General features: G+C 46.6%; 1 protein-coding gene across 7 annotated transcripts; it reads right to left on the bottom strand.

The window, feature by feature from the left end:
• Positions 1-514: 514 nt before the first annotated feature.
• UBE3B (ubiquitin protein ligase E3B) lies at positions 515-25,923 on the bottom strand. Of its 7 annotated transcripts, XR_011135190.1 has the most exons (31): positions 25,797-25,923; positions 25,444-25,566; positions 25,276-25,358; positions 24,541-24,710; positions 24,325-24,445; positions 23,620-23,679; positions 23,159-23,263; positions 22,953-23,049; positions 22,338-22,423; positions 21,893-21,975; positions 20,826-20,931; positions 19,335-19,455; positions 18,465-18,642; positions 17,898-18,067; positions 16,978-17,145; positions 15,987-16,158; positions 15,103-15,221; positions 14,305-14,419; positions 13,797-13,896; positions 13,073-13,192; positions 11,199-11,375; positions 10,998-11,108; positions 10,256-10,393; positions 9,766-9,831; positions 7,229-7,287; positions 4,990-5,172; positions 4,436-4,547; positions 3,958-4,050; positions 2,308-3,485; positions 1,868-1,975; positions 524-1,347 (listed from the first exon to the last, which is right to left on the bottom strand). XR_011135190.1 is itself a non-coding variant. In XM_068911676.1 (29 exons), exons 4-29 carry the CDS (start codon positions 24,699-24,701, stop codon positions 3,294-3,296), a joined length of 3,213 nt encoding a protein of 1,070 aa, XP_068767777.1. In that variant the 5' UTR covers positions 24,702-24,710; positions 25,276-25,358; positions 25,444-25,566; positions 25,797-25,923; the 3' UTR covers positions 515-3,293. The 7 variants fall into 7 exon arrangements, 2 of the variants coding, with proteins under 2 accessions (XP_068767777.1, XP_068767778.1); XR_011135188.1 differs by having other exon boundaries at positions 515-599; positions 1,185-3,485; XR_011135189.1 differs by having other exon boundaries at positions 524-1,975.
• Between the last annotated feature and the right edge of the window lie 117 nt (positions 25,924-26,040).

Genomic DNA, 26,040 nt, shown 5'->3' with positions numbered 1-26,040 from the left:
CGCACGGCTAACCCCAGCCGCTGTGCTGGGGCAGGGCTCACCACCCCCTGCCTCCAGAGAACCCCTGTACTCTCTCATTAAGGTACCAGGGACCTAGGGCACAGCAGCACAGCATCCTGCAGGACTAGACAGCATTTCTCCAAGCATATGCCAAGACACAAGAACAAATCCTACTTCAAACGACCCTGCCGGGTCCCTTTGGGCTCACAGACGTTTAGCATCACTATGAGCAGCACCGCGAGGAGCCCTTCTCTCACACAAACACATGCCCGCTTCTTAGGGCACACTGGGCCCAGCCTGACAAAGGGGCTTGCAAGCAGCCAGCAGCCTCCATCGAGGCTGCCTCGAGCCTGGCAGAGGTCTCGATACCCCACAGCTCTGCTCTCCCCACTGCCGCGGGACGACCGGTGCTGCATCCCACTGCCGCTGCTCCCCCCGCTGCCAGGTGCTCCCGGCAGGAGCATTGCGCCCAGCAGTTCCTCTGCCCCTAGGGAAAGGAAGAAGAGATAGCCGATTGTCTTACTCATACGAGGTTTATTTTCTCTTCCCTGCGTTTCTGAAACAAGGGATGTACCAAGGTCTCCACAGCAGCAAGTCTACTATAGAAAAAATAGTCATTAATCTCCCATGGTAAAACCTTCCCTGCCCTACAAAGAACATCCATGCAGAATACAGCAATGCAGGCAGGGACCAATACACATTCATAGCCTTCTACTCAGGTAAAAAACGTATTAAAGCCTCTCAGTCATACAGAAATTAGCTACTCAAGAGAAATATTGTTGTTGCGCGCACAGCCACCAGGGCGTTTACTACACAAACGCATTTTATACGCTAGCTACAAAATTGGATATAGTGTCTCATAGTGCAATATTTCCAGGTTTGGAGGACCTAGCTGAGAAGACTGCGTTAAGATGTTTGCTATGAATTGTACTCCTGAGGAATGAAGGAAAAAAAGGAGAGCAAAGATTTTATTACACGGTGCTGAACAAATTGTTTCGTTGAACAACCATTGTGCTCTATTTAGACACTGCACTTTCCTAGAAGGAAAAGGGGATTCTGTATAATATTTTAAACTATGATTGGTACAAGTCAGTGAATAAGCCTCTCAACTACACAATCAACAAGTGGTTAATACTGAAATCCTCTCTACATTAAAAAAACAAAACAAACATGATTTTACTAACATCTTTAATTTCTCTGGACTCACTCCGTTCAGCAGCTGGAATTCTCTGAATGCAGATATTCCTGTCTTCACTAACACTTCCGATCACTCCCATTTAATAGAGTTCACACAGAAAAAAGGTCCCCAGCAACATTGGTTTCCAGATGCGTTTCCAAGCATTGCTTCTAAAAGAAAGGTCATTTTTGAAAATCAGTTACAGTAAGACAGAATGGAGAAAGATGAAATGAAGGGCATTTCTGTACTCACGACTGAGCGGTGCCAAATGTTTTCCCGTCTGTTTGAAACGTGCAACAGAGTGGTTAGAAGGGCCTTCCAGAGAGCCAGGGGGACCATCTCTGTGCCAAGACCTGTGCTCTGCAGTGCATACCTGGGGCTGCCAATCCCCCTTCGACCGACCACGGAAAGCCAGGGGATGAGGAAGGGTACGGCAGGGGGCTGCTGCAAGGCGACTTGCGCAGCACAGCTCCGAGCGGGTCTGCCCACGCAGCGCAGAGGGCCAGAGCGCAGGGCGAGCTGCCAGCACCGCAGGGAGGCAGGGGAAAGGAAGGCAGAGGGAGGCATTAGCGGCCCCTGCGTGAGCTTCTTTCAGTAGTGAGCAGCAACAGGTGAAGGGGAGGTGGTGCTGGGCTTCTCCTGTCCCAGGACAGGAGAAAGTACATGGCTTCCTTCGTGTCAGAAACCCACCAAGCACAGAGCAGCCGAGGAAACGGCAGTCCCTCCTCTCATCTGGCCTGGGCTGAGGCAGGACTTGCAGCAGCATGTGGGATCAAGGCTGGGAAGCTGCAGACAGAGCTGCAGAGACACTTTGCAAATTAGGCTCTGGACTTCATTAGAAAATGGTGGGAAGGGTCCTCACCTTCCCAACACACACACACACACACGCACACACGCACGCACACATGTGTGTGCACACCCACCCACCCTTCCTTTCAGAACCACCTGAAAAATCTGCCTGCTACAGGCAAACATCAACCGTTAAAATAAGGCCAAAGAGAGAAAGCGATTGAAATAAATAGTTTGGCAACAAAGCAAATGTGGCTGTTACACTGAGGCCAAGTTTGGGTTCAAAACAGCCCATCTCCCTAAGGAAAAAGAGACCACAGACTTAAATGTGAAACTTTTACCCAAGCAAGAGGGATTTTGCCAGCGGAGGTTTCCAGAGGCTCTTGGCCGCTCAACACATTCCCCTTGCAGAGAGGGCAGGGGGCACCTGCCCCACTTGAGTGCTGGGCTGGGGCACAAAGGTTGCCCGAGCTGTGTGCCAGCTCTTGTGCTCTGGAAGCAAAATCAAGTTAAACCTTTTCTGCTCCTGAGCAAATTCAAACCACCCCTTTTGTCCAAAGCACAGCTCTGGCAAGAGCTTGGCAGAGGCATAGCTGGCTCAGCGCGCTGACCCCCATGCCTGCTGCTTGAGCTCTTAACCTACAGCACTCTGACACCTTCGAGAGTAGCGGGGCCCATCTGCTTGCATTTAACCTACTGCTTCTTGAGTCTGGGCAAGTGGTTCATTCTCCGAGACAAACGCGAGGGCCTTGCACAGCATGAGGACATCAAGAAGCCCCTGCACAGTACCTGACCTGAGTAAAGAGTGCACACTGATTGCACACTCAGTGTTGCAGCCTCATGCTCGTCTCCTTGTGGGCTCAGTCATGTTTCCGCCTTTGTGAACCTTTCCACAGACTGGCTTCCACCCAATAAAATCCAGACCATCTCCTGGGATAGGGAGAGGAAACCCCTCCACGGCAGCACCTGCCCAGACTGCGCAGCCTACTTCGGGTATTACGGTCACTAATCTGACTGGCACTTTTACTGCTCCTTTTATGCTCCCGTGGGGTTTGCTTTTAAAGGTGATTTACGTAGTTGACAAGTGAAGTGTATCAGGTCAGGCTCATCACCTCCATCATCCTGGAGGAGCGCACAAGCAGAATCAGCCCCGTCTAGCCCAGAAGCTCTTGCCCATAAACCTCTATTACCAGCTGCATCTCTTCAGCCCTAGAGCGAGCAGTCAGGTCCCACAGAGCTGATCCACCCTTCGTGCATGGAGGCCTGCACCTCCAGCAGCAGTCAGCAGCTCTGAGAGCCCCCATTGCAGAGTCCAGGGCCATGGTAACTATGACAGCTCGAAGCCAGTGTTCATGCTGATGGCGTAGCGCAGCTTCTCCCGCAGGATGCTCTTCTTGCTGTAGTTGGGAAGCTTGAGGAGGTTGAAACACGTAGAGGAGGTTGGGAGACGCCCACCTGGCTCTTTCTTGCGGATGGTGAAGAAGCCCCGTAGCACACTGCCCAGCGTGTCACCAGTGTCCTGGAAAGGGGCAGAAATGCATCACCCCTGCACTTCTCTGCGGTGCTCCTTCCAAGCAGAGGGCTGAGCTCATCTTCCCTACACACTCGGCAGAGGGGCAAACTCAAAGCCCATTTGCTGGGAAGAGGGATAATCAAACCCAAGACCCCTGTCCCCCAAAACTGCTAGAAAGGAGCTTCGTGCAAGGTCCCTTTGCAGCAGGCACAGGGAAACAGGATCAGAAGCATGGGTACAGGGAGATCACAAGGAGAAAATATGACCTCTAGACAGGCTACGTGTGTGGGAGGAAGGGGATGCAGCCACGTGCATCCTACCAGTGTAAGGATGTTTTCACCTTGCCCCATAGCACACACTTCTCTATGCCTTAAAGCTCCCAAGTCACAATAGGGCAGATGAGGAGACTGAGCAGGGAAGGCGGCCCGCCAAAAGCCTGGCAGGGAACGCAAGAGGCACAAGCAGGCAGGATGCCTACCTGGTCATCAGAGACTTCCACACAGCGGATTGAAAAAGGAGGCTTGAGGTAGGCAAAGCCCAGAAGTGGAGGCCTGGAACAGCTGGTAACAAACTGAAAAAAGAAGCGATGGACAGTGAAAGACAGCAGCAGTGAGCTAGAGCAGCCTGGCTAACAAAGACGCATGGCTAATGCCAGTCCAAGCAGCTGTTCCCTGCAACTACATCTGAGCATCCCACAGTACAATACTGCAGCGCTCAGCCCTGTTAATCTCTGAAAACGGCCATCTACACAGGGCTATTCATGGCAACATCAGAGCGTTTAAAGGAACTCCATTTCCCAGACTGCCTCTCTGCAGGGGAGCAGAGTGTAAATTTTGAGGCATCTGGTATTTGGATGCCTCTTTTATTATGGCAGAAGGCACACAGATAACAATAAGAAAACAGCCCTGCCCCAACCACCTCCAAATCCCAGGTTGGGCTGAAATGACTGTATTTACCTTGAGAAACATTGCTCTCTCCTCAGGGCTGAAGTCATTGGCTAAGATGTCCCAAAGCCAGATAATGACTCGATGACTCCCATGGAAGCCCCCGTAGTACACTGTGTGTTTTCTGGGAAGAGAAGGGATACACTTGGATCTCACTGTAGCAGCAAGAGGGTCACAGCTGCCAGCTGACATGTCCTGGAAGAATCACAACTGCTGCCACAAGTCAGGGTTCACTGCTAGAGCAGATGCTGCTGCACTGCTTCCCCATCAGTGCTTGCCAGGCACTTTGGATCACAGTACAGGGAAGGCCAGAGAGAAACTCTGCTCTCAGGAGACAGCGTGAGCGAGTGGAGGAAAGACCCTTCCCTTTCATTAGTACTTTGTCCAAGTTAGCTTTAAGTCACATGCTCTTCAGCTCCATTAGTTTCTGCCTGCTCCTCAGATTTCAGTCAGAAGGAGCAGAAAGTTGGGAAAGGGTCAGTTTGCTGCAAGCCTCCAAACAACTACATAACATATTGGGTAGGCCTGCTGAGTGAAAAGACCAGCAGATTGAGCTGCTCACTTACTTTAAGTCCTCGAGGTCAATCTCAGCATTGTCACCAGAGATCAGTCGCTGTAACTCTGGTGCGGAAAACATACGAATCCATTCAGGCTTAATGATCGACCTGAATCCACTGATGAGTGCTGCTGTCTGACTCTTGATTTGTGTGTGCATCCGGAAGTGAGCCATGAGATGGATGTAGCTGATCCTGTGTGCAATAGGGAAGGTGGCAGTGAGGGGGCTGGAGGAGCAAGGGATACCCACCTCTCTGGTGCGGGAATGAGGTTGCAGGCTGCTGACCTGCCTCTCCAGCCCAGGAAGGACTAGCACTGCCTGGAAACACAACATACTTTCTCCTCCAGGGCACTGCTTTTTATTCAAGTAGAAAGAGCTATTGTTCTACCCACAGACTTTCTCCTCTGTGCAGGCCTCTGGGTCTGCCTGCTCATTTCTTAAAGCTCCTTCCTAACCCAGGGACTAGCTGGCTTTAATAATCAAGTGACCAACCTTGGCTGGGCAGCAGCTAATGTAGAGGGGAACATGTGCCCAACTCCCCTTTAAAGGAGCAATCCTCAGTGACAGTTACTTCTCTAGGTTTGAAAAGCAATCATCAGAGCTCTGATGCTGCCTGCAACGAAGCCCATGGCTGATCAACCTGGTAGTGAGAGGACAACATCCCTGAGTAAACCAGCAAGCAGAGATGGTTGGACTGGAAGGATTCTATAGATGCTTTTGTACAGTTTTCATGGGTCTTTCAGACAAGCCCAGCTTAAGAGAATCATATGATCCTCCTGCGAGCAGCTGTGCAGACAGAAGCAGTCAGCGCCTTACACTGGCCACATTTTCTATCTTACTGCAGTTCGACCTCTTTCAGACAATCCCTGGAACACGTGAATTGCTATGCAGTGCATGTGAAAGCACAGACTCAGCACCTGCTCCCAATCCTTAGAAATACTGTGCATATGAAATGCTTTCCTATTATGAAAATATAGGCCTTTTTCAATTCCACAGGATTAACAAGTCACGCTCTGTAGAACCCTCACTGGAGCTGGAATCAACAGATTAAAAACACTTAAGAGATTTCCACCTTCATCCCAGGGAATAAAGAAGAGGTGCACTGTGTATTAGAGGGAGCCAACATCAGACTTCCTCTACTTATGAACAGTTACAACAATCCAATTTACTGATTCTTTTTCCTCAGCTCCCAGACAGACACGACCACAGTCACATTGACTAGGTTTTCAACCAGGCAACCTAACTCCACTTTTAGGAGACAGAATTGTTTCTAGATCGCTTCTACTTATAACACCCCCCCCACTCCCTCCCACCTGCCCATTTGTGCGCACATGTGCACAAAAACTTCTGAAGCTCCTCTTGTAAATGAGCAGAGCAACATACAGGACTTTCAACTTTCTCCCTGGGCTGACTTCTGACAAGCCAGAGAAAGATCCCTTTCAAATACAAACTCCCTAGTTGGAGCTCAAGAGGGGAAGAGACTAGGAACATCACACTACAAAGCACAACTAACACAGATGACTCTTCAGGTAGGATCCAGCTTCCATTTGCCATTAAAGAGAACAACCCCCCAGATTACCAGTTCAAACACACACCTGCTTAATAGAGATTTTATCCTGCTTTCACGATCACTGGAGGGGATAGCAAAGGGGAAAAAAAAAAAAAAAAAAAGAAAAGGAGGGAACAAAAAGGTGGGTTTGGTTTTCAGGCTCCAGAGTTGACATTTATGATAACTATCTAAAAGCCAGTTATCTGTGAAAATAGCTGCAGGGCTTAGTGTCTCCTCTGATTTCCTGTGTTTAAAGTACGACTGTCGACTACATTTGAATTCACCACTGTCTCTTCTGAAGAACAGTGCTTTATACAACTGCCACATGTTATCATTCTGAGAAGATCTGTCTGCTCCAAGGTGTCTTTGAGCATCTGTGCCCTCTATGTTCATGACTGTGCCTGAATTGCTTTGAATCCATCTGTCTGTATCTATCACCATCATTAAATCCTGCAGAATCTCACAGACTGTGTGCCTTTGACCTCAGAAGTGCTGTTTCAAGAAGTAAATTGTCAATTTTTATTTTGCAAATCGAATTTAATACAATTTCTGCCGATGAACTGTAACCAGTAAATTCTATTAAGATATTTATGGGCTCCTTCTACTCCAATCTATCTCAATTCATTCCAGATGCAAGCCCAAGGAACCAGAATAAAGTATTTTACAGTGGTGACCTTAAAAATCTAATTGCTATACTTACTTATTTTCATTGGTAACAGGAATGGTCTTTCCTCCAGGAACAAGTTCATGGCAAACAAGCTGAGGGAAGAAATGATTGCACTGTTAATTGCTGCCTGGAACCACAATGGACAGAAATGACATGCTAAGCTGTTACTTCCCCATAAAACATTTATTTTTTACAATAAAACAGTAGGATTTAAAATTTAAGTAACAATCCTGCTTCTGCCTTGAACCAGTTTCACTTAACTATTAACATAGTAATTGAACAGTAGGGAACTCCGACTCCGCCACAGGTGGAGCCAGCCCGCCTTCGAGGAAGCCTCCTCTCTGGTCTGATCCATCACTGCTGAACCGCACGCAAATTAATTCGGAGAGCCCTAGGGGACTGTCACACTTGCAGAAGCCGGCAGCTGAACAACCTCAGAGCCATCTCATAGCCCAGTTTAACAGCCCAATCAAAAGCTATCTGCCCCACAGGTCTCATCTGGGACCATCCAAGCGACAGAGCTCCCTGGAGTTCACCACTGTCTTTCAAGCTGGGCACTCAATGCAGAAAGCGAGACTGCTGGGAAGCTCTTCCTTCCTGCTCCTTCATGCCAGGGCCTGGTGCTTAACCGACAGCACTGCTCAAACAACAGCGGGGACCCTCTGGTGCTTGCTACAGCAACACAGATTCATGACTCATCTTTGCAGCAACACTCAGAAGCAGAAAACCATTATTCACACATTACAGTGGCCTCTGTGCTTCAGTTCCAGGTGACTCCCCCAAGGTCAGAAGAGAGTCCAGCAGAGGGAACGAGCTCAGCTCCCCTGTGCCCAACACTGAGCTGTAGCTAGCAAGGACACACAAGTTCATCCAGGAACCACGGGGATTACCCCACCTGGCTGCTTCAGCATGGCAAAAGCACAAAGCAAACAAGAACCTCCAGGTTTATTTTGAAGCTCCAAGTGCTGCAGCCTTCAATGTCATACTATTGGGGTCTCACATGCTATTTCCTGCCTTTATTTTTAAGGTGGAAAAACTCTCAGAGTTGAAAATCTCAGCTTTCCTGAGGCAGCAGCAAGGCATTCAGCACACTGGGGAGTGGACACTACCTCCTGCTTTGCCCACCTTTCCACAGCAGCTGAGCAGCCTCACGTTACCCTGCCCGCACCTGAAAAGCACAGCTGTGTCAGTACTTAGCTGCCTTACCATTCATCCTCTCGCCTTTGCAGGTGCACTTAAGCTGCAATTATTGCAACTCAGACTTATGCAAGCTAGGTCCGAACTAGCCAGCTCGAGCATGAGACAAACTGCAACACACATCTCAAGGACAAGCTGCCCCAGATAAACACTCAGTGACTTAGTGGTCTCTGAGCTCTGTGTCAGTGCGCCTCTACCACTTGCAGTGTGCCAGCAGGCTGGCTTTGCACTAGCTTGGGTCTACCCGTGGAACGTGCAGAGACGACGGGCTACACCAACAGTGAAGACTAGCTATACGTATTTTCCAGCTACACACACACACAGCATCACCATCACATCAGTGGCTGAGCAGATGTATCTTACTGACCACAGGACAAGTGCAATCAAGTTTCTTTAAGCCTTTTAAAGGACTGGGACAAACAGCCTTTTCTTCTCAAGGCCAAGGCTTCCTGTCACACCTCAAGTTTCTGTCAGAGAAACTGCTATATTTAAAGAAAAGTAATTCTTCCTTCCCACTCCCACTTCTTTTAAAAAGAGGGGAAAACCAGGTATACAGGGAAGGCAAAAAACCCTTTTTTTCAACTAGAAAAAAAAAATCATCATACTAGAAATGTTTAAGGGACAGACAGCAACCTCTTTCTAGAAAAAGCTGGTCTCTACCCACAGCTAAATATTGAGTCAAGCCACAGAATCCTGCAGGTGAATTCAAGGAACCCCTGAAGCTGAGCTACTCTTAGAGCACAGGCATTTTGTATAAAAGGAGGCCAGAGCTAAGCCCTAACTACAACCAAGCCCCAAGTTATTTATCAATCTCCTCAGGGTTCTTGGCCAGAAAAGCCATACAGAACATCCACCTGACATATCAGAAACACAGATATCGGAGTAAAAAGCACTCAAGCACTCTGCACAGCTTGTGACTGGACAGACTGGCTGACTTTTAGAAGCTCAAAACCAGCTCTCCAAGCTCAACAGAGGAAAATAGTTGCGTTCTGCTGGCGTGTCTCTTTACTCTAAGGATGTTTTCTAAGAACTAAGGCGTCCCTGTTCAAGAGTCAAACCTAGTTCCTCTGCCAACTGCTTATATTCAGTTTGCCACTTCCGGCATCACAGGCTATCCCACAGCAATGGGCAGCAATCCTCAGAATCCCTCTCAGCAAAAGGCTCTTGCTGGTCAGCAGACAGGCGAGTAACGAGGCAAGGGAGATGCTCCCATGCAGAGGGGCCAGTACCTAACCAGGAGAAACAGGGAATCACCCGGGCCAGGCTTGTGGACTATCGGGGCCCAGAATTCTGCTGTTCACCAGCTGGCATAGGGAGGGCATTTGGAACAAAGCAGAGACAACATTCAACAGAGTAACTGAATAAAAGCCTACCTGACCCATCACATCTTCATCATAGGACAGCGTTAAGCCCAAGTCACTGATATCACCATCGTAACGCTAGCAGAACAACAGAGAAAGGGAAAGAAGGTCAATGGTTAGCAGCAGAAGAGCAGCTCTGCGCTTTTGTATTATTCTCCCTCTAACTAGTCCCCAGCAGGCACTAGGCAACAAAGCAGAACAAATACATGACTTCCTCAAGATTACGGAGAGACCGCAAAAGAGCTAAGGCTAAAACTTAGGAATTCCCAGTTCTGTGTTTACACCTTCAGGCTCCCTTCTCATCCCTGCTCGCCCCAATAAAGACACAGGATAGCTACCAGCCAGCCTGCTTCAGAATTAGCGTGCAGTTCTACTAACACAATTATTTTCAGAGTACGTGTTTTTAAAGATGATCAGCATCCCAAAGGCACCTGCAAATCTAGTATTCCTAACAGTAGCTAGTGATTGGGGATTTGAAGAACAGGAAAGGTAATGCTCAAACCTTAATTGAAGTGAGATTTTTATAGAACTCGGAGTCCAAGGAGGGAAGTTCATCTACAGAGCTGTAGAAGACGCTGTGGTGGTGGCCGAGTAGCTGACTCAGGAAGAAGGAAGCAAACGGTACATCCACAACTATTCCCTACAGACAACAAGGGTGCATGCATGAGTCTCTATGCATGCTCGCTATGTGCAACATCGCTGGCTACCTGTGAGGCCTATAGGACAGGCTGTGTCTTGTGGAACGAGCACAGAGATGCAAAACGTGTTGGAATTAGCTAACAAAACCACATCCTCTTTAAATCCACCAGTTAGTGGAGCAGGTGCAAAAAGGCAACCACAAATGGAAACTCCAAGGTTCCTTTAAAGAACTACTTTATGTGGAGAGGGTCGTTCTGCCTTTCCATCCTCCTTTTAGCCACATACTACTTTGAGAAATGTATGGGCAATTGGATGTTTATAAGGTGTAACACCAAAACAGCACAGCATTCCAGCTAGCGTCCGCAGCACCAAGGAACACAAACCAGTTATGTCCCAGGTCATACCTCCAAAACGGTTTTTAATATATCCTTGAGCAACCAACTGCCAGGCTGTAATACCGCTGGTATATTTACCCAAGCCATTTTTTCAACCTCACCTCCTCAGTTAACACCTCCTCAAACACATAACTGACACTCTCGCAGAGCTGCACCTGGACAGTGCTATACCAACAGCGACAGCATGCAAACGCAGTCCTTCTGTCTCACCTCATATACGGCCTTCCCAAGCATCTTCCCCACAAATTCAAAGAGCTGCAGGTAGTTCTCATGAATGTAGGATGTTGGGGACGGATACAGCCTCTCATCACCACTGGTTGTCTACATACACAGAAATAAAAGTACAATGAACCAGTACGCACCTGCTTGCAATGGGCCATCAAGGTCAGCATCTGCAGTCCTGCATCATACCTTGAACAAGTTGAGTGCAGGGTCAAACACCTTCTTTATTATCTCTTCCAGAAACTCTTTGAAGACACCATCTTGATCAATACCAGCCTCATCAACACCCAGATCATTCACAAACTTCACTCTGATCACTCCCTTCATGGCATTCTGGGAAAGTTGCCGTAGCTGTTCGTATCCGTCCTAGACAGACCAGAAGAGCCATAGGCCAGGCAAGAAACGTCAAACAAACATCCATGCAGACATACAGCAGAGACAGATGGACAGAGATACACATCAAATCTGCATTGGTCATCAAAATTTGCCTCTGAAAAGACTGGCATTTTCGTTAGACAAAACTCCAGGTTTGAAGGAGCATGAATTGAACAAAGGCCCATCGTTTTCCCATAACATCACTTCAAATCAAAGTTGAAGGCAAACCCGAATTTCTCAGAAGAAGGCTGCCTTCTGAGGCAGAGCATTAGAGACCTGGAACAACATAAGATGTGGAAAATAATTCCATAACTACAGCTAAGGCATTACCCTGCAGAAGAGGCCAGAATAAGCAGGCAGAGCTGGCCAGCCAACAGTTACAACTACATACCGATCCCTAGGCATTTCAGAATCTGAAAGGGACAGGCTGAGGTTTAAAAGGAACAAAAAGCAGGAACAGAAAGACAGAGGTGCTTATCCAACCAGCTGCATTAGAATTTGTCAGTTGCACAAAGGAGTTTTTAGCAAAAGTACAGCCTCTGATTGATACAGTGATATTTTAAGAATATAAATCACAAACTGTCTTTTGTTTAAATACTACAGTAAACAGATTGCTCTGTCTTACAGAAAATGACGCAATTTGGCGGATCAGATTCTTTGGAAAAAGCAAACAAAAATCTTGTACCATCCTAAAACTGCGAGTTGAAAAGAACAGAAAGCAAAGAAACAATGCAGCCAAACACAGCAGGTGGCTGAAGACACATGCCCTCTCCCCTGCCCCTTCCCCCAAGAGTCTGATTTAAAGCAGAAGCACATGCAGTGTATCTTCTGCCCCTGAGTTCTCTCTTGAGTGGAAAGTAGGGCCCAGCCTATGAACGGGGGAAAACTTAGTAACAGTGAGATGAAGAGCAGTAACTAAAATAAGCGTGGTGGGGAGGGGGAGGGAAGCATCTTCTGTTGACAAAAGAGTTCTTGAGCTGAAAAAAGCCCAGAGTGCTTCTGCGGCTAAAAACAAGGAGGAAGGGCCCTTCAGAATCTGGCAAATCTCTGTCAATGCACAGATTTGGATGGGGGAGTACTCCTGCATGAGTACGCAGGCATGTTTACTCTCTCATACTTATCAAACTTTGACATTCAACTGCAGACATGTCAACACATGCAAGATCATCTGGCAAAGGAACAGTGTGTGCATGTAACTCAGATGTCAAATCCTAAGGTCTGATCAAGGCATAAAAGGGAAAACTTTCCCAGCTTGTTACAGCTTAATGGTAAAGTAACAGCCATCCCTTCAGTTTCCACTAGGAGAAGAGTGTCTTTTGAAGGATTCTGAATGAGATGAGCAACAAACGAAAATGCCAAGAAAATTAGTTACAGTAAAAACAAACTACAGAAATGCTGATAGTGTCTTTCAGTCTCTCGCCTCTCCAAGTTTTTCACTATGCCTGTCTCAAGGAACGTGCAAGTCTGAACAACTTCCAACAATGCTCATCACAGTCAGGAACGACCTCCCTGCCCAGGGCTACCAGTAGCAGCCATATCCAACTGAACTTGGAACTGTCACCAACAGAGACAGAACTGGCACTGGACTCCTCAGCACCCAGAGAGAAGATAAAAACATGTTCACACCACATCCTTGTCAGGTCATGTTACTGGCTTGCTGGTTGGCTTCTGCAAGCCAAGTCACTTACCTCCAACATACGTGAGCGGCGGATAGTGATATGTGTGACATGAGGTGATGCAGAGCTGGTTTCAACGAGCCCAAGCTTCTCCTTCTCCTTTGTAACCATGTTTCGGAAAAGCAGCACCCTCTTAAAAAGAAAGATGATTTGTAGGTCTTCATCCACACCGAGCTAATCCTCTAGCACAGCAGGGCTTTCAGAGGCTTCTGACACATGCCAAGACCAGCTCTTGGTTGTCCCGTTCACAAGTAGGCCCATGAAGCTATCATTACCTACTCACTAGAAGTAGTGGGATCTGCTTCCTTGTTCCCCAGTTGGGCAGAGAAACCCTTGATGCCCTGCTCTGGAAGGGACAGGGTACCTGGTAATACTGAAAGGGAAAAGCTCCTCTCTTATCACCACATAAAAAAAAAAAAAAACCCATCACCTCTGCAGAGTTGCTATACCACCATCTTTCTGCATGCAGACGCTTTCCAAAGTCACATCAGGCACTGCTGGCTGAGTTTACGCAGCTGCCCACACAAATAAGCTCTCTCCCAGTGAAAGAAACAAAAGCAGTTTAGAGGAGATACTTAAGGAAAAAAAAAAAACCCTCAAAACACAGACCCTTGCCTAACTGGCATTTCAATCGTGAGCTCCAACCCAGGAAACATTGAAGACATGTCCCTTCTATCCCAGGCCCACCCAGGTCACTGGCTTTTCAGCCCCCATCCTCTGCCCCTGTCCCACTCACATTCTTGTGGGGGATGACATGAGGGATGTACTGCAAGAGCAGCTGGGCTCGTTTCTTGTCCTTGTCCAGCTCCTGGAAGAGCACACTGGGTTTGAGGTCCCTTACAAAGAAAGGCACAAATTCAGAGATCCCTGAGAGATATCCAGGTGTGGTAAATAGCCAGTGGTAAGAGAGAGGAATCCTATAATGCTCCCAAAGATGACCCGAGTGCACATCTAACAAAACCAGAGACTCTCAGGCTGTTAGTGCCAAGTCCCTTTTCAAAGCATCACACTCCACGAACAGCAGCTAATTACACCACAGAAGAGAAGCAGAATAGGAGAGCAGTCCGCAAATCCAAGCAGGTAAACAACATAAGGAGCAGTCCTGATCTTGATATCACGGACAGAATGAGAGAGAGAGATGCATTTAAAGCAAGGGATCCCAAAACAGCCACCTGAAAGGGAGTTGATGCAGCGGGACTAGCACATAACTGGACATGGCCCTTGCCTTGGGCTAGGACACTTACTTCCGTAACCAGTGGTCGTCGGGAGCAAAACGCCTGCGGCAGTCCCTTTCGTACAAGACCATGAGCCAGCCGTGGACAGAATGAAACAGCTCCAAGGTCTCCCCTCTGGCATTCTCTGAGCAAAAGGAACAAAGCGGCAATGTCTAGGGCACCTTAGACAACAGGAGAGTCCAAGAGCAACGTGCTGCTCATCAGCCCCACACCAGCAGTAGAGGCATGTTTCTCCTAACCTCCACTGCCTTCAGAGGGAAGGAAGGCACAGAGCCTCCTCTCTGACCAAAGCGAGAAACTCTTAGCCACACAAAGCCATCTCAGCCAGCTCTAACACAGCCATCACAACAGAAACGGACCGCCTCATTTAGCTGTCAGAACTGAACTGTACCCAAATTTTACCAGCATAGAGATCCAAAGGTCCCTTCTAACCTCAACCATTCTGGGATCTACAGACAACACATCTATGGAGACTCCAGCAAGCCTGCTCTGCTTTGTCAAAGCATTACATTACATTCTTGTCCAATATATGGGCCAGTCATGCGAGATTTAGTCTCTGGATGGCAAAACTAACATTCCCATCGTGTCTGGTACATGAACTCTCATTTGAAATAGAACAGTGCATTGTATTTGGTGCCAAACATGATAGCAGTATCTGGACACCAAAACACTGGAACATATTTCCAAGCCACATACAATGCACTATGTTTTTGTGCAAAGTATTAACTAGCAGAAGCTTGAAATTCCAAAATTAATGCCATTTATTGTTTAATGGTATCCTCAATTCAAGCTACTAAAAGCACTTACCCACAATTCCATCCCATATCATCTTAAACACAAAGGAATTCAGAAAAGACGAGATAGTAACAAGCTCCTCCAGTTTGAATGAAATCTGCTCTTCATAGACTTCTATGTCATCAAGAATCCTACCAGAGAAAGCAAACCCAAATATGCAAATGTCAACTTAATTCCCTTTTGAAATGTTCATAACAACACATTATCCTTTAGCAGCAGCTCTTATTTCTATGATGACTGACACCCCTGAGGAGCTAGAGCCTTAAACAACTAAACCTTATTTATTGATTTTGATCAATATCTGATCCTAACAAGACAGTATGAAAGGTCTGAGATATGAGCGACGCCAATGCTTCATAGCAAAAAGGACCTGTGCACTAGTTCCCAAAGAAAGCTTTTTCATTAGCCAAGCTAAGAAAAACTCTCTCCCCTGACAAGTAAGGTCAATTCCCCCTGCCCTTTGTGCTATGCAAGTCAATGAGCAAGACAGCAAAGGAGTCATGAAGTGAAGCTGGGGAGCATTCCTGCAGCAGCACTATACCACCGTTCCTCAAAGCTCATCTGGGTTCATCAAGGTGTTTGCTTTGGACTGATGCAATCGTTGCCCCATAAACAGTCAAAGAAATCTTTCCCCCCTCCCCGGCCAGTGCTGTAATATTTCATTACCAAGTCAGGCAGCTGCATATCCCTTAAGCAGCACAAGGCTGATGGGGCAGTCCTTTTGAACTCCCTTTCTATTTCTTAGGATTCTATTAGAAAAGCCTTCTGTTTAGTCTGCCTTGCCTACTTATCTCTATGCAAAAGCAGTAATGTCTCAACTATTCCTCTTGGAACCTAAGGAACACACAAGAGCTTGACATTACAAATTTAAAGAGTACCCTCTGCTTGCTACCTACGTGATAAGGTGCCGGGAACAGTCACAGAAGAGCATCAACATGGCCAGCAGCCTCTTAGATTCCTCCGTGTCATTATTCAAGCACTCCAAGAAGAGTTTTAACCCACCCTGTGGTCCCAGCTCACAGATAAAAGCCCATAATTTGGGCAATAGGTCATCCAGGTAAGTGAGGCCTAGCAAAAGGAAAATATAAAGCACGCTCAGAAAAGCTTGTTCTGCCTGCTTGTTCATGCTGACAGAAAGAGACAAACGTGACTTGGAGCTGACAGATTCTTTTGCAAAGCAACCCTTTTTCTGAAGGGAACACACACACACGTTGGGCTCCCAAACTTGTCTGCACTAACAGGAGCTGCACAGTCGCAAGGGAAGCAAAAGAAAGCTTTTAATCAGACAGTAATAGCCTGCATATCTGCAGCCCCCCCCTCCCCCCCAGTTATTTTGCAATTTTAGACAAGAATTAACTTCTGTGACACAGTCATCATTACAGCCATCTTACAGATGAAAACAGACAGGACAGGGTTGTACCTGTGGTCAGCACTATAACCAGAAACAAAGCATCTGAAGCTCTGGACTCGCTCCTCTACTCTAGCCACCAGACCTGAAGAGTACTTATCTCCTCCTCCACCCATTCTCAGACAGGTAATTTGTTCTTAAGACATATGAAAGCACTCCGTGTTTCCACCACATAAAGATTAATATTGCTAGCCTTCTCGAAAACACTGACTCAGTCTTAAGGTTGATATGGAATAAGCAAGGTTTCATTATAGGAAAACTTGCTTCAATTTGTATTCTGGAGAATTAACGTTTGATAAAGAAATGATGAATGCTATTGACCAGATGTGTGATTCAGGGTGGAACAAGCTTTCCATCCAGCCAGTCAATAAAATGTTGTCAGCAATAAAACTACCAACAAAGTCAACAGAATTTAATAAGAAAAATCTATTTTTTCCTCCCCATCTTAAGTGATTTGAAAAGCACACATGTGCCCTGACCTGTGAGTATCTGGAGGCGGATCTGTGTCAGTGTTGTGAGCGTGGTTTGGTACAGGACGCAGATACTGCACACTTTCTGCACCTCTGCCGAGTCCACTCGCTTGCCCCCAACAGGCTTGAGAATGTTGCGGACAGATGCAGACTTCTGGAAAGCTCGCTTGAACAGATCTGGTAACAGAGAAACGCACAGAACATTGGCCCAGGAGACAGTTCTATTCCAAACCATTTCTTACCCTCAGCTGCTTGGCAGCCTACGATGAGGAGGATTTTAGCAGACAGGTCACTCCATGCACGGTAGGTTTTCATGTATTTTTTTGGTAGAACACTGTATAGCTGCTAGCCATGCAGAAGATGGTTCAAGGGAGCCATTACTCTAGAGCTTAAAACCTTAACAGAACTGCAGTAACTAATAAGCCACAGGATATAGTCTTGTGTGCAGCAGCTGGAAAATAGCCAGATTACAGCTGTCTTATTCCAAACACCTCTGCCGAAACACCCAGCATCACAGGCAGACCCATAAGGCAGCTTCACCTTGCTTTCCACCTGGCCTCCCCGTCTTGCCTTCAGAAGTACTAAGCTATGCAGTAAGCAACTCGGCTACTTGGAGAAAGAATGGAAAAAAAAAAATCAAACCGTTAAAATAAGCAAACATGTTCATGGCACTAAAGAAAGACTTGCCCCAGCTCTCATGGCACTAAAGAAAGACTTGCCCCAGCTCACAGAGGCAGTTTGAGCAGGAATTACAAATAGGAGACCATAACCCATCCCCACCTAAGTAGCAGCAGCTGCTGCAAGAAATTACTCAAAGCTTTCAGACTAGCAGGAAGGTCAGACCCCCGTGAGACAGACACGCACGTATGCATGCACGCGTGCGTGCATATGCACACATACACACAGACAAGCAACCCTCCAGAACTGACTCTTCATGGGAAGGCTGTTCTGAGGGCATATTGGCTGTGCTGGCAGCTGAGCCATTTCCTGATTCTCCAGCAACTTCTTGCTGAGCACATCACTGAAGAGGATGCGGATCATATGGACTCCCCAGAGATGCTGCAGTTGCTTGGTCAGCAGAGGCATGGACTCATTCAATCTAAAACATAAGTCAGAGAGACACGTTAGAAGGGAAGCTGGAAGAAAACACTGGACAGTGGCTCTTTGATACATTTAGTCAAAGTACCCACCCAGCAGCTGGTCTTCACAGGAAGAGCTGATATACACATCCTATACTGAGCATGCCAGTATGGCCACTGTTCAGCAGTCTAACCACACTTAACTGAATTTCTTCATGTAATAGTCTATGTATGAACGAAGCAGTTTAAACGGTGCAGATATAACCTGAAATACCTATGAAGTTATTCTACACAGGGTCACGCTGTTCACCTCATAAAGCATGAAACACATCGCAGCTTGAAAAAAACGTATGCACAGAAAAAGAGAGGGAGAGAGACTTAAAGCTCATCTATCACCACAGGGCCCTCTCCACTTACCCATAATCCACAGTCTGGGAAAACCAGCCCAGAACAGGATGCCAGTGAGTGAGGTTGGATTTCTTTTGCGAAACATACTTCTGGCAGTAGGAGAGCATGTGAATGAGCACACCAACAAAATGAACTGTCTCTTCCTCAAGAACTTTATCATTCAAGGAACCCAAGTACACAAGGTTACCTGGAGGAACAACCAGCATAGAAAGTCTTAAGAGGAACAGATGCTGCAGGACAGTGAGTAGAGACAGAAGGGATTTGAGTTCATTTTGTCTCTTCAAATCTGTGGAAGGATTACTAGAAATAAGGACTATTGGAGGCTACCCCACAGCAATCCACTTCCAGCACACATCAACCATCAAGGTGATGTGTCACCTCGGTATCCTCCCGCAGCTTTCTCACCTGCATCACATCCCATCCTAGCTACATATCAATGGTTATTTATGTCCTGAGTTCCAAGTGTTCCTCTCGTTACTTTCACAAAAACGGGATCTCACATATTTCAGTAGCACATCTATTTAGGCAGGTTAGGTTCAGATCCGCCTGACATGAACCTGCTGCAAGACTCACCTGCAGCCCAAGTGAAAAGCTAGGAGAGAGAATGCTTCACAGGTAGGCATGATGACATGTCTACAAGAACAGGTCTCTGACCTTGCCTCCATTTGGAATTCCCTTCTTAATATGCTTAATGCTAAACCATACTTGCAATAGCCTAAAATAAATCTCAATTATTACTTTAGAAACCAGTTAAGTCAGGACAAAAAAAAACCAAAAAACAAACAGTGGATTTGAGGCAACTCTGACCCATAGAGAATGAAGATTCAATTCAAGGCTCTCCTTCAAGCACAGCAAGAAAGAAATCTTACAGGTGCTTACCCAACAAGCAGAGAGTGTGGCTCCCCTCTAAGCACACGCAGACATCTCGGCACTGGGCCTCACGACTTAAAAATAAGATGAACTTGCGGAAAAGTTCGTGAGATTCTATCACTGCCAGACGCTGAAAGACAGAATTTAAGCAAACTGCAAGATCAAGAAGCCTCACAGAAAACAATGCACTTGACCTGCCACCAGCAATTTGGATCGCCTATTCGTTCCAAATAAAGCAGCAACTTGTAACTGTTGCACTGAAGAGAGCAAGTCTTTTACATGAACCTGGCCTAAGAAAGAGATTTCTAATATCACAGGCAAGTGGGAGTCCATGCTAACCAAAAAAAACCCTTACAGGGGAATAGGCTATGTTCTAGTCGTAGACAGACCTTCAGCTATCCATCTACAAAAACACGCACGCTTCGCACAAAGCTCACATCTGCCAGCACCGAGTTACACAGAGGAGCAGACACATTAAATTAGATTAAGCTGCTAGTTACAGCCACGATCCTTTTCCTTATGACAGACTGACTTCTGCTTTGTTATGATAGAAGGAGCCAGAGGTGGAAGGATAAGGGCATGCAAAAATTCCAGCTGTGTCACATAAGACTGCCTTTAGAATAAGTACACTGCAAGTAACAACTTAAATAGTAATTTGGGCCTAAAAAGAAAACTGCAGCTTTCTCTGGATGCACCCAATATTGAAGCCTTTGAAGTAAATTTCCATAACAATATCCCACTTGTATGTCTGTCCATTCCATCCTGCTAGTATTGACTTATTCGTTATAGTCCTCACCATATCTACTCAAGCAGAAAGCATATTTGTGACTTCAATTACACTGCAGTTCTGACTGTACCAAAAAAAAAAAAAAAGGAAAAAGAGAAAGAGAGAGAGAGAAACCGCGCACGCAAGCGAATGCGAGAGCATTCTGAAAGTCCAAATACAAATAGTAGCTGTTCCACAATAGAGTTATGGGCCTCAACTGACATGTGGGTCTAGGATCCAGATGTTGGGCAGAGTGAAAAAAGGAGTCCCAGTTCTCCAATAAAATAAATAGAGGATGGTAGAAAAGAGCATCACTTGCATTTTGCAGCAGGGGAAACTGAAAAGTGCAAAAATGCATTAAAATAACCTTCCCTAAGTCACAGGGTGCAGCCTGCGGAAAAAAAAAAAGAACCCTGACTTTCAAAGTTAAACCAAAGGCATAAGAGCAGCCCTCCTCACTATGCTAAGGCAGTTAAAGGACGCTTCCATTACTGGAAATATTCTTCCAGCGTTATCAGCAGCATGGCAGTCTAGCCTCTGGCATTAATAATTTCTGTGGTATTAGAAAGCCAGTTGATGCAGAGGGTAGAAGGATCAAACACTTCCAAAAGAGAAAGCTGAAACTGAGAAAGAGAGAAATGCTAATGCTCTATTTTAAGAGCTGATAAAATGGAATAATGAGTGGCCTTTGTGATATTCAATGGACTTTTGGAACTATTACATCATGCACTTACCTCAGGTGTTAGAGTAGCAAGATGAGTCATTATAGCAGGCACAGACATGACATGTATCAGAAACGATCTCAACAGATTGTCAGAGAACTGTGCAGCAACCACAGGGCTACAGAGAGAAAAATACTTGAATGCGAGAAGTCTGCCCTAGCAGTGTACAAAACAGTCATTCTAACTGAGCCATTCTGGACTGGCTGATGACTCTATCTTCACGAAGAGGAATTGTTAATAAAAAAAGTTTCCTTATATTTCTGTTACCATAGCAAGTTCATAAAAAAATCAATCATGACTCAAGGGAATGTAAGCCAAACAGTTAACAGCATAATATTCTTGCACAGTATATCCATTCCAGAGCACTACAGATGTTATCCAGTTCATCTCTGAAGTTTCCCCTTTCCCCACTGTCATCAAGTCAGTAATTAAGTAGCTGTTTGCATTAGGTAGAAGTTCAGTGACTTATTCAAGGACACCCACTGTTATACCACTGAACATCACAAACTCACGATCCCAGCAGTGACAGCTGTGGGAGGAAAGTGGCACGGAACTAACCACTGCAGTCTTAAAGAATGCTCATTACTGGCTGCAGATTTCTAAAGTGAAGAGACATGAGCTCTGCAGAAATGAGGTCAGAGTAACAGTTTATTCTTTTTTTTTCTTTAAGGCAAACAGACTGAATCTTTAGAAAGACTTACACCCAATTCAGGGACAAAATTTGCCCCTGGAAATTTGAGTAACAGGTACATCTGCATCAGTAGCTCACTGTGAAGTGGCACAACCATACTCATCCAGAGAATACCAATCCCTTCTGATGGTTCAACAGAAGGACATACAGATCCCGTACTGGATCTGCACTCCAACATCTACGCTTGCGCTAACACTTATTACTAACTTACAGCTTTTTGAGATGAAAAATGATTACAGCAGTGCGAGCTATTTGCCTAAAGCAGCTGCTTTCACCCGAGTGATACGCTCAAAGGCACAAAGAGAGACTGGCAGAACGAGAAACCTTCAGAAACACAGTAAAGACAACTGTGGCTGTACATCACACCAAGCAGCTCTGGCTGTCTTACCGCAATGCAAGAGAGAAGACGGCAGTTAAAGAGCCTTTAGACAAGGATGGTCTGGATCTTGCCAAGCCATTAGTTAGCAAAATCTGGAAAAAAAACAGTAAGAACAACAAAAACGCTGCAGAGCTCAGAAAAAGATTACAACTATTCCTGAAGAACACTGTGCTTGTTTTCAGAGCCGAGAAAACAACCAACCAGTCAACAACAACAACAAAACAGTTGCTACAAGTCATTTGGCAGAACTAGAAGGGCTTCGGGTTAATAGTGGAAAAAAGAAACCACATTCAAAAAGCACAAATCACCAGCACTCCATGTCCACCTCCTGCCTTGCACCCACCCCCCACCCTCCCAGAGACCAGAAAAATTTCCTCAGAACAAGAACAGCTGCACAGGATTGGGGTTTGTTTTGAACAAATAGAAGCACTAACTGCATCAGCCTCAGACTGACCTGCAGCACAGAATAAAATCCCTTCTGATTGAGGTGTCCCATGATATTTGCACAGATGTGGTTCATGGCAGGCCTCAGGGTTTCACCTTCAAGGATAAAACAGTGATGTTACTAAAACCGTATTACAGCTGCACTGTTATTTCCTTACGTACCATAAGACAGTTTGTCAATTCATAAGCCCCTCTTACCAAAACTTCTTGCCCTTCTATGCAAAAAACACTATTTTAGCAGCATTCCACATCAAGTTCCAGTAAAAGGGATCATTTAAGCTATAAGAGTCACATTTCTTCACTAAACCTATCTACCTCTTCTATGTGTTATTTCCCACACAATCCCAGAGCCAGAGCCACATTACATTATACTCTGAATACGCTGGTATGTGAGACTTTGCGAGTTTCTCATAGCCCTCCAACACTGAGCTCCTGCTGTTCTAAGGGAAATACCTTCTCTAATCCCAAGAGGATCTGTACCGCCTGTGCTTTGTGCAAGCACAGAAGCCTAACGAATCTTTGCAGAAAGTATGGGGAGAAGGCAAGGTGTAGAAACAGCACTCAGCAGATTTTAAAAGCAAGTCCCAGATCAGTGACTAAAAGTATTGAAAGGGATATACCCCACCTTTTCCCCGAAGGATTTTCCAGGTAGAAGTGTCTGTGAAGGTGATAAGCATTGTGAGGTGCAAATTGACTAGTTTGGAGTCTTGCAAGATGTCAGGCTGCAATAACAAACACCAGTGTTAATAAATCAAGTTAGTTCTGTGCCAAACTACAGAACCATTAGAAGTAGGGAGACAAAACACAGTGAAACGTATTTATTTATTTTACCTTAAGTTGCTTGAGAAATTCACAGCAAAACCACAAAATATCTTTGATCTGCTTGATCCACAGGAGTGTGAGATCCTTGGAGAGTGCCAGTGACACATACCACACCTGAGGACAACAGGGAACAGACGCGAGCCGTGATAGGTTTTTGTGCTAATGACTGGCAAAATACATTACCAGGAAGCCTTGTAACAAAACGATCTCAGCGCACTGCTCATCCCAGCAGCGGAGCCAAGTTATTTCTCTCCCCGGAATTGGCTTGGTCAAAGCACACAAACTGCCTTTTACCTTTTATAGCTATATACAGACTAAACATTTCACAGGCGTACTGAGGAACCTCTCCAAGCATTCCTCACGGAACGTCAGCAATGCTTGCGGGCTTTTAAAAACTAAATATTTCAAACATCACCAACCTAACTCCCCGCACATAGAATGAAGGGAAAAAAAAAAAAAAAACTACTGACCTTGGGCTCATTCTCAACATCCATACTATTAAGAATACAACGGCACAGCTTTTCAAATCTCTGGAAAAAAAAGGAGAGAGTAATATCAGTTCTAATTACGGTACGAGTTACTTGGGAAAAACATTACAAACAGCTCAGAAGAGAGAGCTAGAAGCAAGGTACCTCTGTATCAGAACAAATGCTCCAAACACATACACCCCACGGACTGGGCCAGCAGCTCCTTCTCTGAGGGTGCATCTACATTTCATGCTACAACTATGCAGAAGAGCTCTCTCCTGGAACATAGTACCCATCAATAGTAGGAATTTATCAGCCTTCCCAGCTAAACTGCTTCCCTCCACAGCATGGCCTGAAGGCAGGAAAAGCACTCCCCTGTTGGGGTTCATCTGGAAGAGTACAGTAACAACTAGCGCAGCAATGTTTTCCAAACACTTGACCATCGTGGCTCTCATCTGAACTTGGGGCTCATATGCAGAACTTCTCAACTCCTATTTCAGTCCAGTTGCAAGTTATGAAGCCCTTCTGAGCTACAAAACTTTGCTGGTATGGTTATCCTACCAGGGAGTATTCTCCAGAAATAAGAGTGCGAAGGAGCAGAGTCTAGTCCTTGGCCCAGCAAGGGACTGACTTGCTGCTGAAACGGGAAGGAGAAGACGCTAAATATGTAATCCAAGGAAGGAAAACATTTCAGATTAACAATCTTACCTCTTTGTCCTCTTTAAGATTAAATACAAACAGCAGTTTCCTAGCAATTCGGAAGACAGAAAGAGCACTTCTTTTACTTGAGCCAGATTCATTTGCCTCAAAGAAATCCTCGACTTCTCTCCTAGGAAAGTGAGGAAAACGAGCATTGGTAGTTAAAAGCCAAGCACACCTCTCAAGATAAAAGGAGCAAAGCGTGGAGGGAAGAATTTCACACACCTTATCTCCCTCTGCAGATGGCATCGACAGAGAAATCTCCTGACCAAAGCTTGGATCTGAATGGCAGCTCTCTCCCTCTCCTTCAGCTCTCTCCTCTCCTCCCGAGCCTGGCGTGCTTTATCAAGGAACTGGGCTTTAGATGACTGGCTTGCACTGAACATTTTTACAACCTACCGAAAGGTAGTTTAAGGGAAAAAAAAGAATCATTGCCATAAACATCTGAGGAACTGAGAGCAAAGAGGACAAAGCACACGGGCAAGAGTAACTTTTCAAAGCGCTTCTGCGTTAGCTGAGCTGACTACCCACATCCAATATTTAAATAGGAAAAGCATATATACTGTTGTAAATACCCCACAAGACAGAAGAAAGGCCTGCAAAATACAGCCTAGGAAAGACCAAAGTAACTTAGCAAAGGGAAAGCAATAAGAAAATATAAAAATCGATCTCAAAACCATTCTGGCAAACAGTTGGCAACCTAACGCGGACAAGTAAATTTTAAGAGCAAAAAAAGGGGTGTCATATCATTGCATCTCACTCCCTGTACTCCAACTCCCCCTTCCCAGTCTTGTCTGTTATCTGTAACGCTGGTACAGAAAAAAATGGAAATAACAATACTATACCTAAGTATAGGATGGGGAGGGCACGAAGGACTCTTAGAAGCTAGTTTCTTGCCCCTCAACAAGATGAAATATCTAGGCTCCGCAGTACCTTCATAAATACTGACAACAAACTCACCTGAGGGTTTGCTTCTCCGAGAGAAGCGCCTTCTAATCATCGACAGACAAACATGGTCCACATCCACCGCTCTCCGTCAGCTCCTGCACAGATAAGCACATCACCTGCAGGTGATTTGGGGATTTACTCTTTATCTTGGCAGTTCTAAGCCCTTGTGACCCAACCTACCTCTAACTACACCCTCAAGAAAGCATAAAGTCACAAAAGCCTCCGGAGAGGAGCCGCAGCAGCGTTTAGGTGTGATCACAGGCGCAGGTGGTTCCTGACGCTTCAGAGCGGGGAAGAAACAACCTAGCACGAGATGGGAGCGACGCTCGGCCTTGCCCGCGCGGGGGCCCGGGGCACCGAGCGGCGGGAGGCCAGCAGCAGCCCCAGAGCGAGCGCTTCTCCCGCCGCCCGAGCCGGCCAGCACCCACCAGCCCCCCCCCCCCCCCCCGCCGCGCCGGGGCCCGGCTCATCTCCTCCCTGCCCCCCCCGCAGCCCCACATGCCGGCCCCACAGCGCCCGCCCCTCACAGCCACCTGCGCCGGCGGCGGGGCCGGGCCGCGGCCGCCCCGGGGCAGCGCCGATCGCCGCCGCCAGCCCCAGGTCCAGGCCCGGCAACCCCCGCACCGTGCCCCGCGCTCTGGCTCCGGCCGGCAACCCGCCCGCCCGCTGCCGTTCCGCCCGCCGGCTGACCGGCTCCGCGCCGGGGGCGGCCCGGCACCCGCCCGCTGCCCCGGCCGGCGCGGGCGGAAGGGCGGGAGCGGCGGAGCGCGGGGCCGC

This window comes from Struthio camelus, chromosome 17 (assembly GCF_040807025.1).
Source record: "Struthio camelus isolate bStrCam1 chromosome 17, bStrCam1.hap1, whole genome shotgun sequence".
In the NCBI taxonomy this organism is placed as follows: Eukaryota; Metazoa; Chordata; class Aves; order Struthioniformes; family Struthionidae; genus Struthio; species Struthio camelus.
The sequence above is the reverse complement of the archived record's forward strand: the minus strand, read 5'-3'. Positions and strand labels throughout refer to the sequence as shown.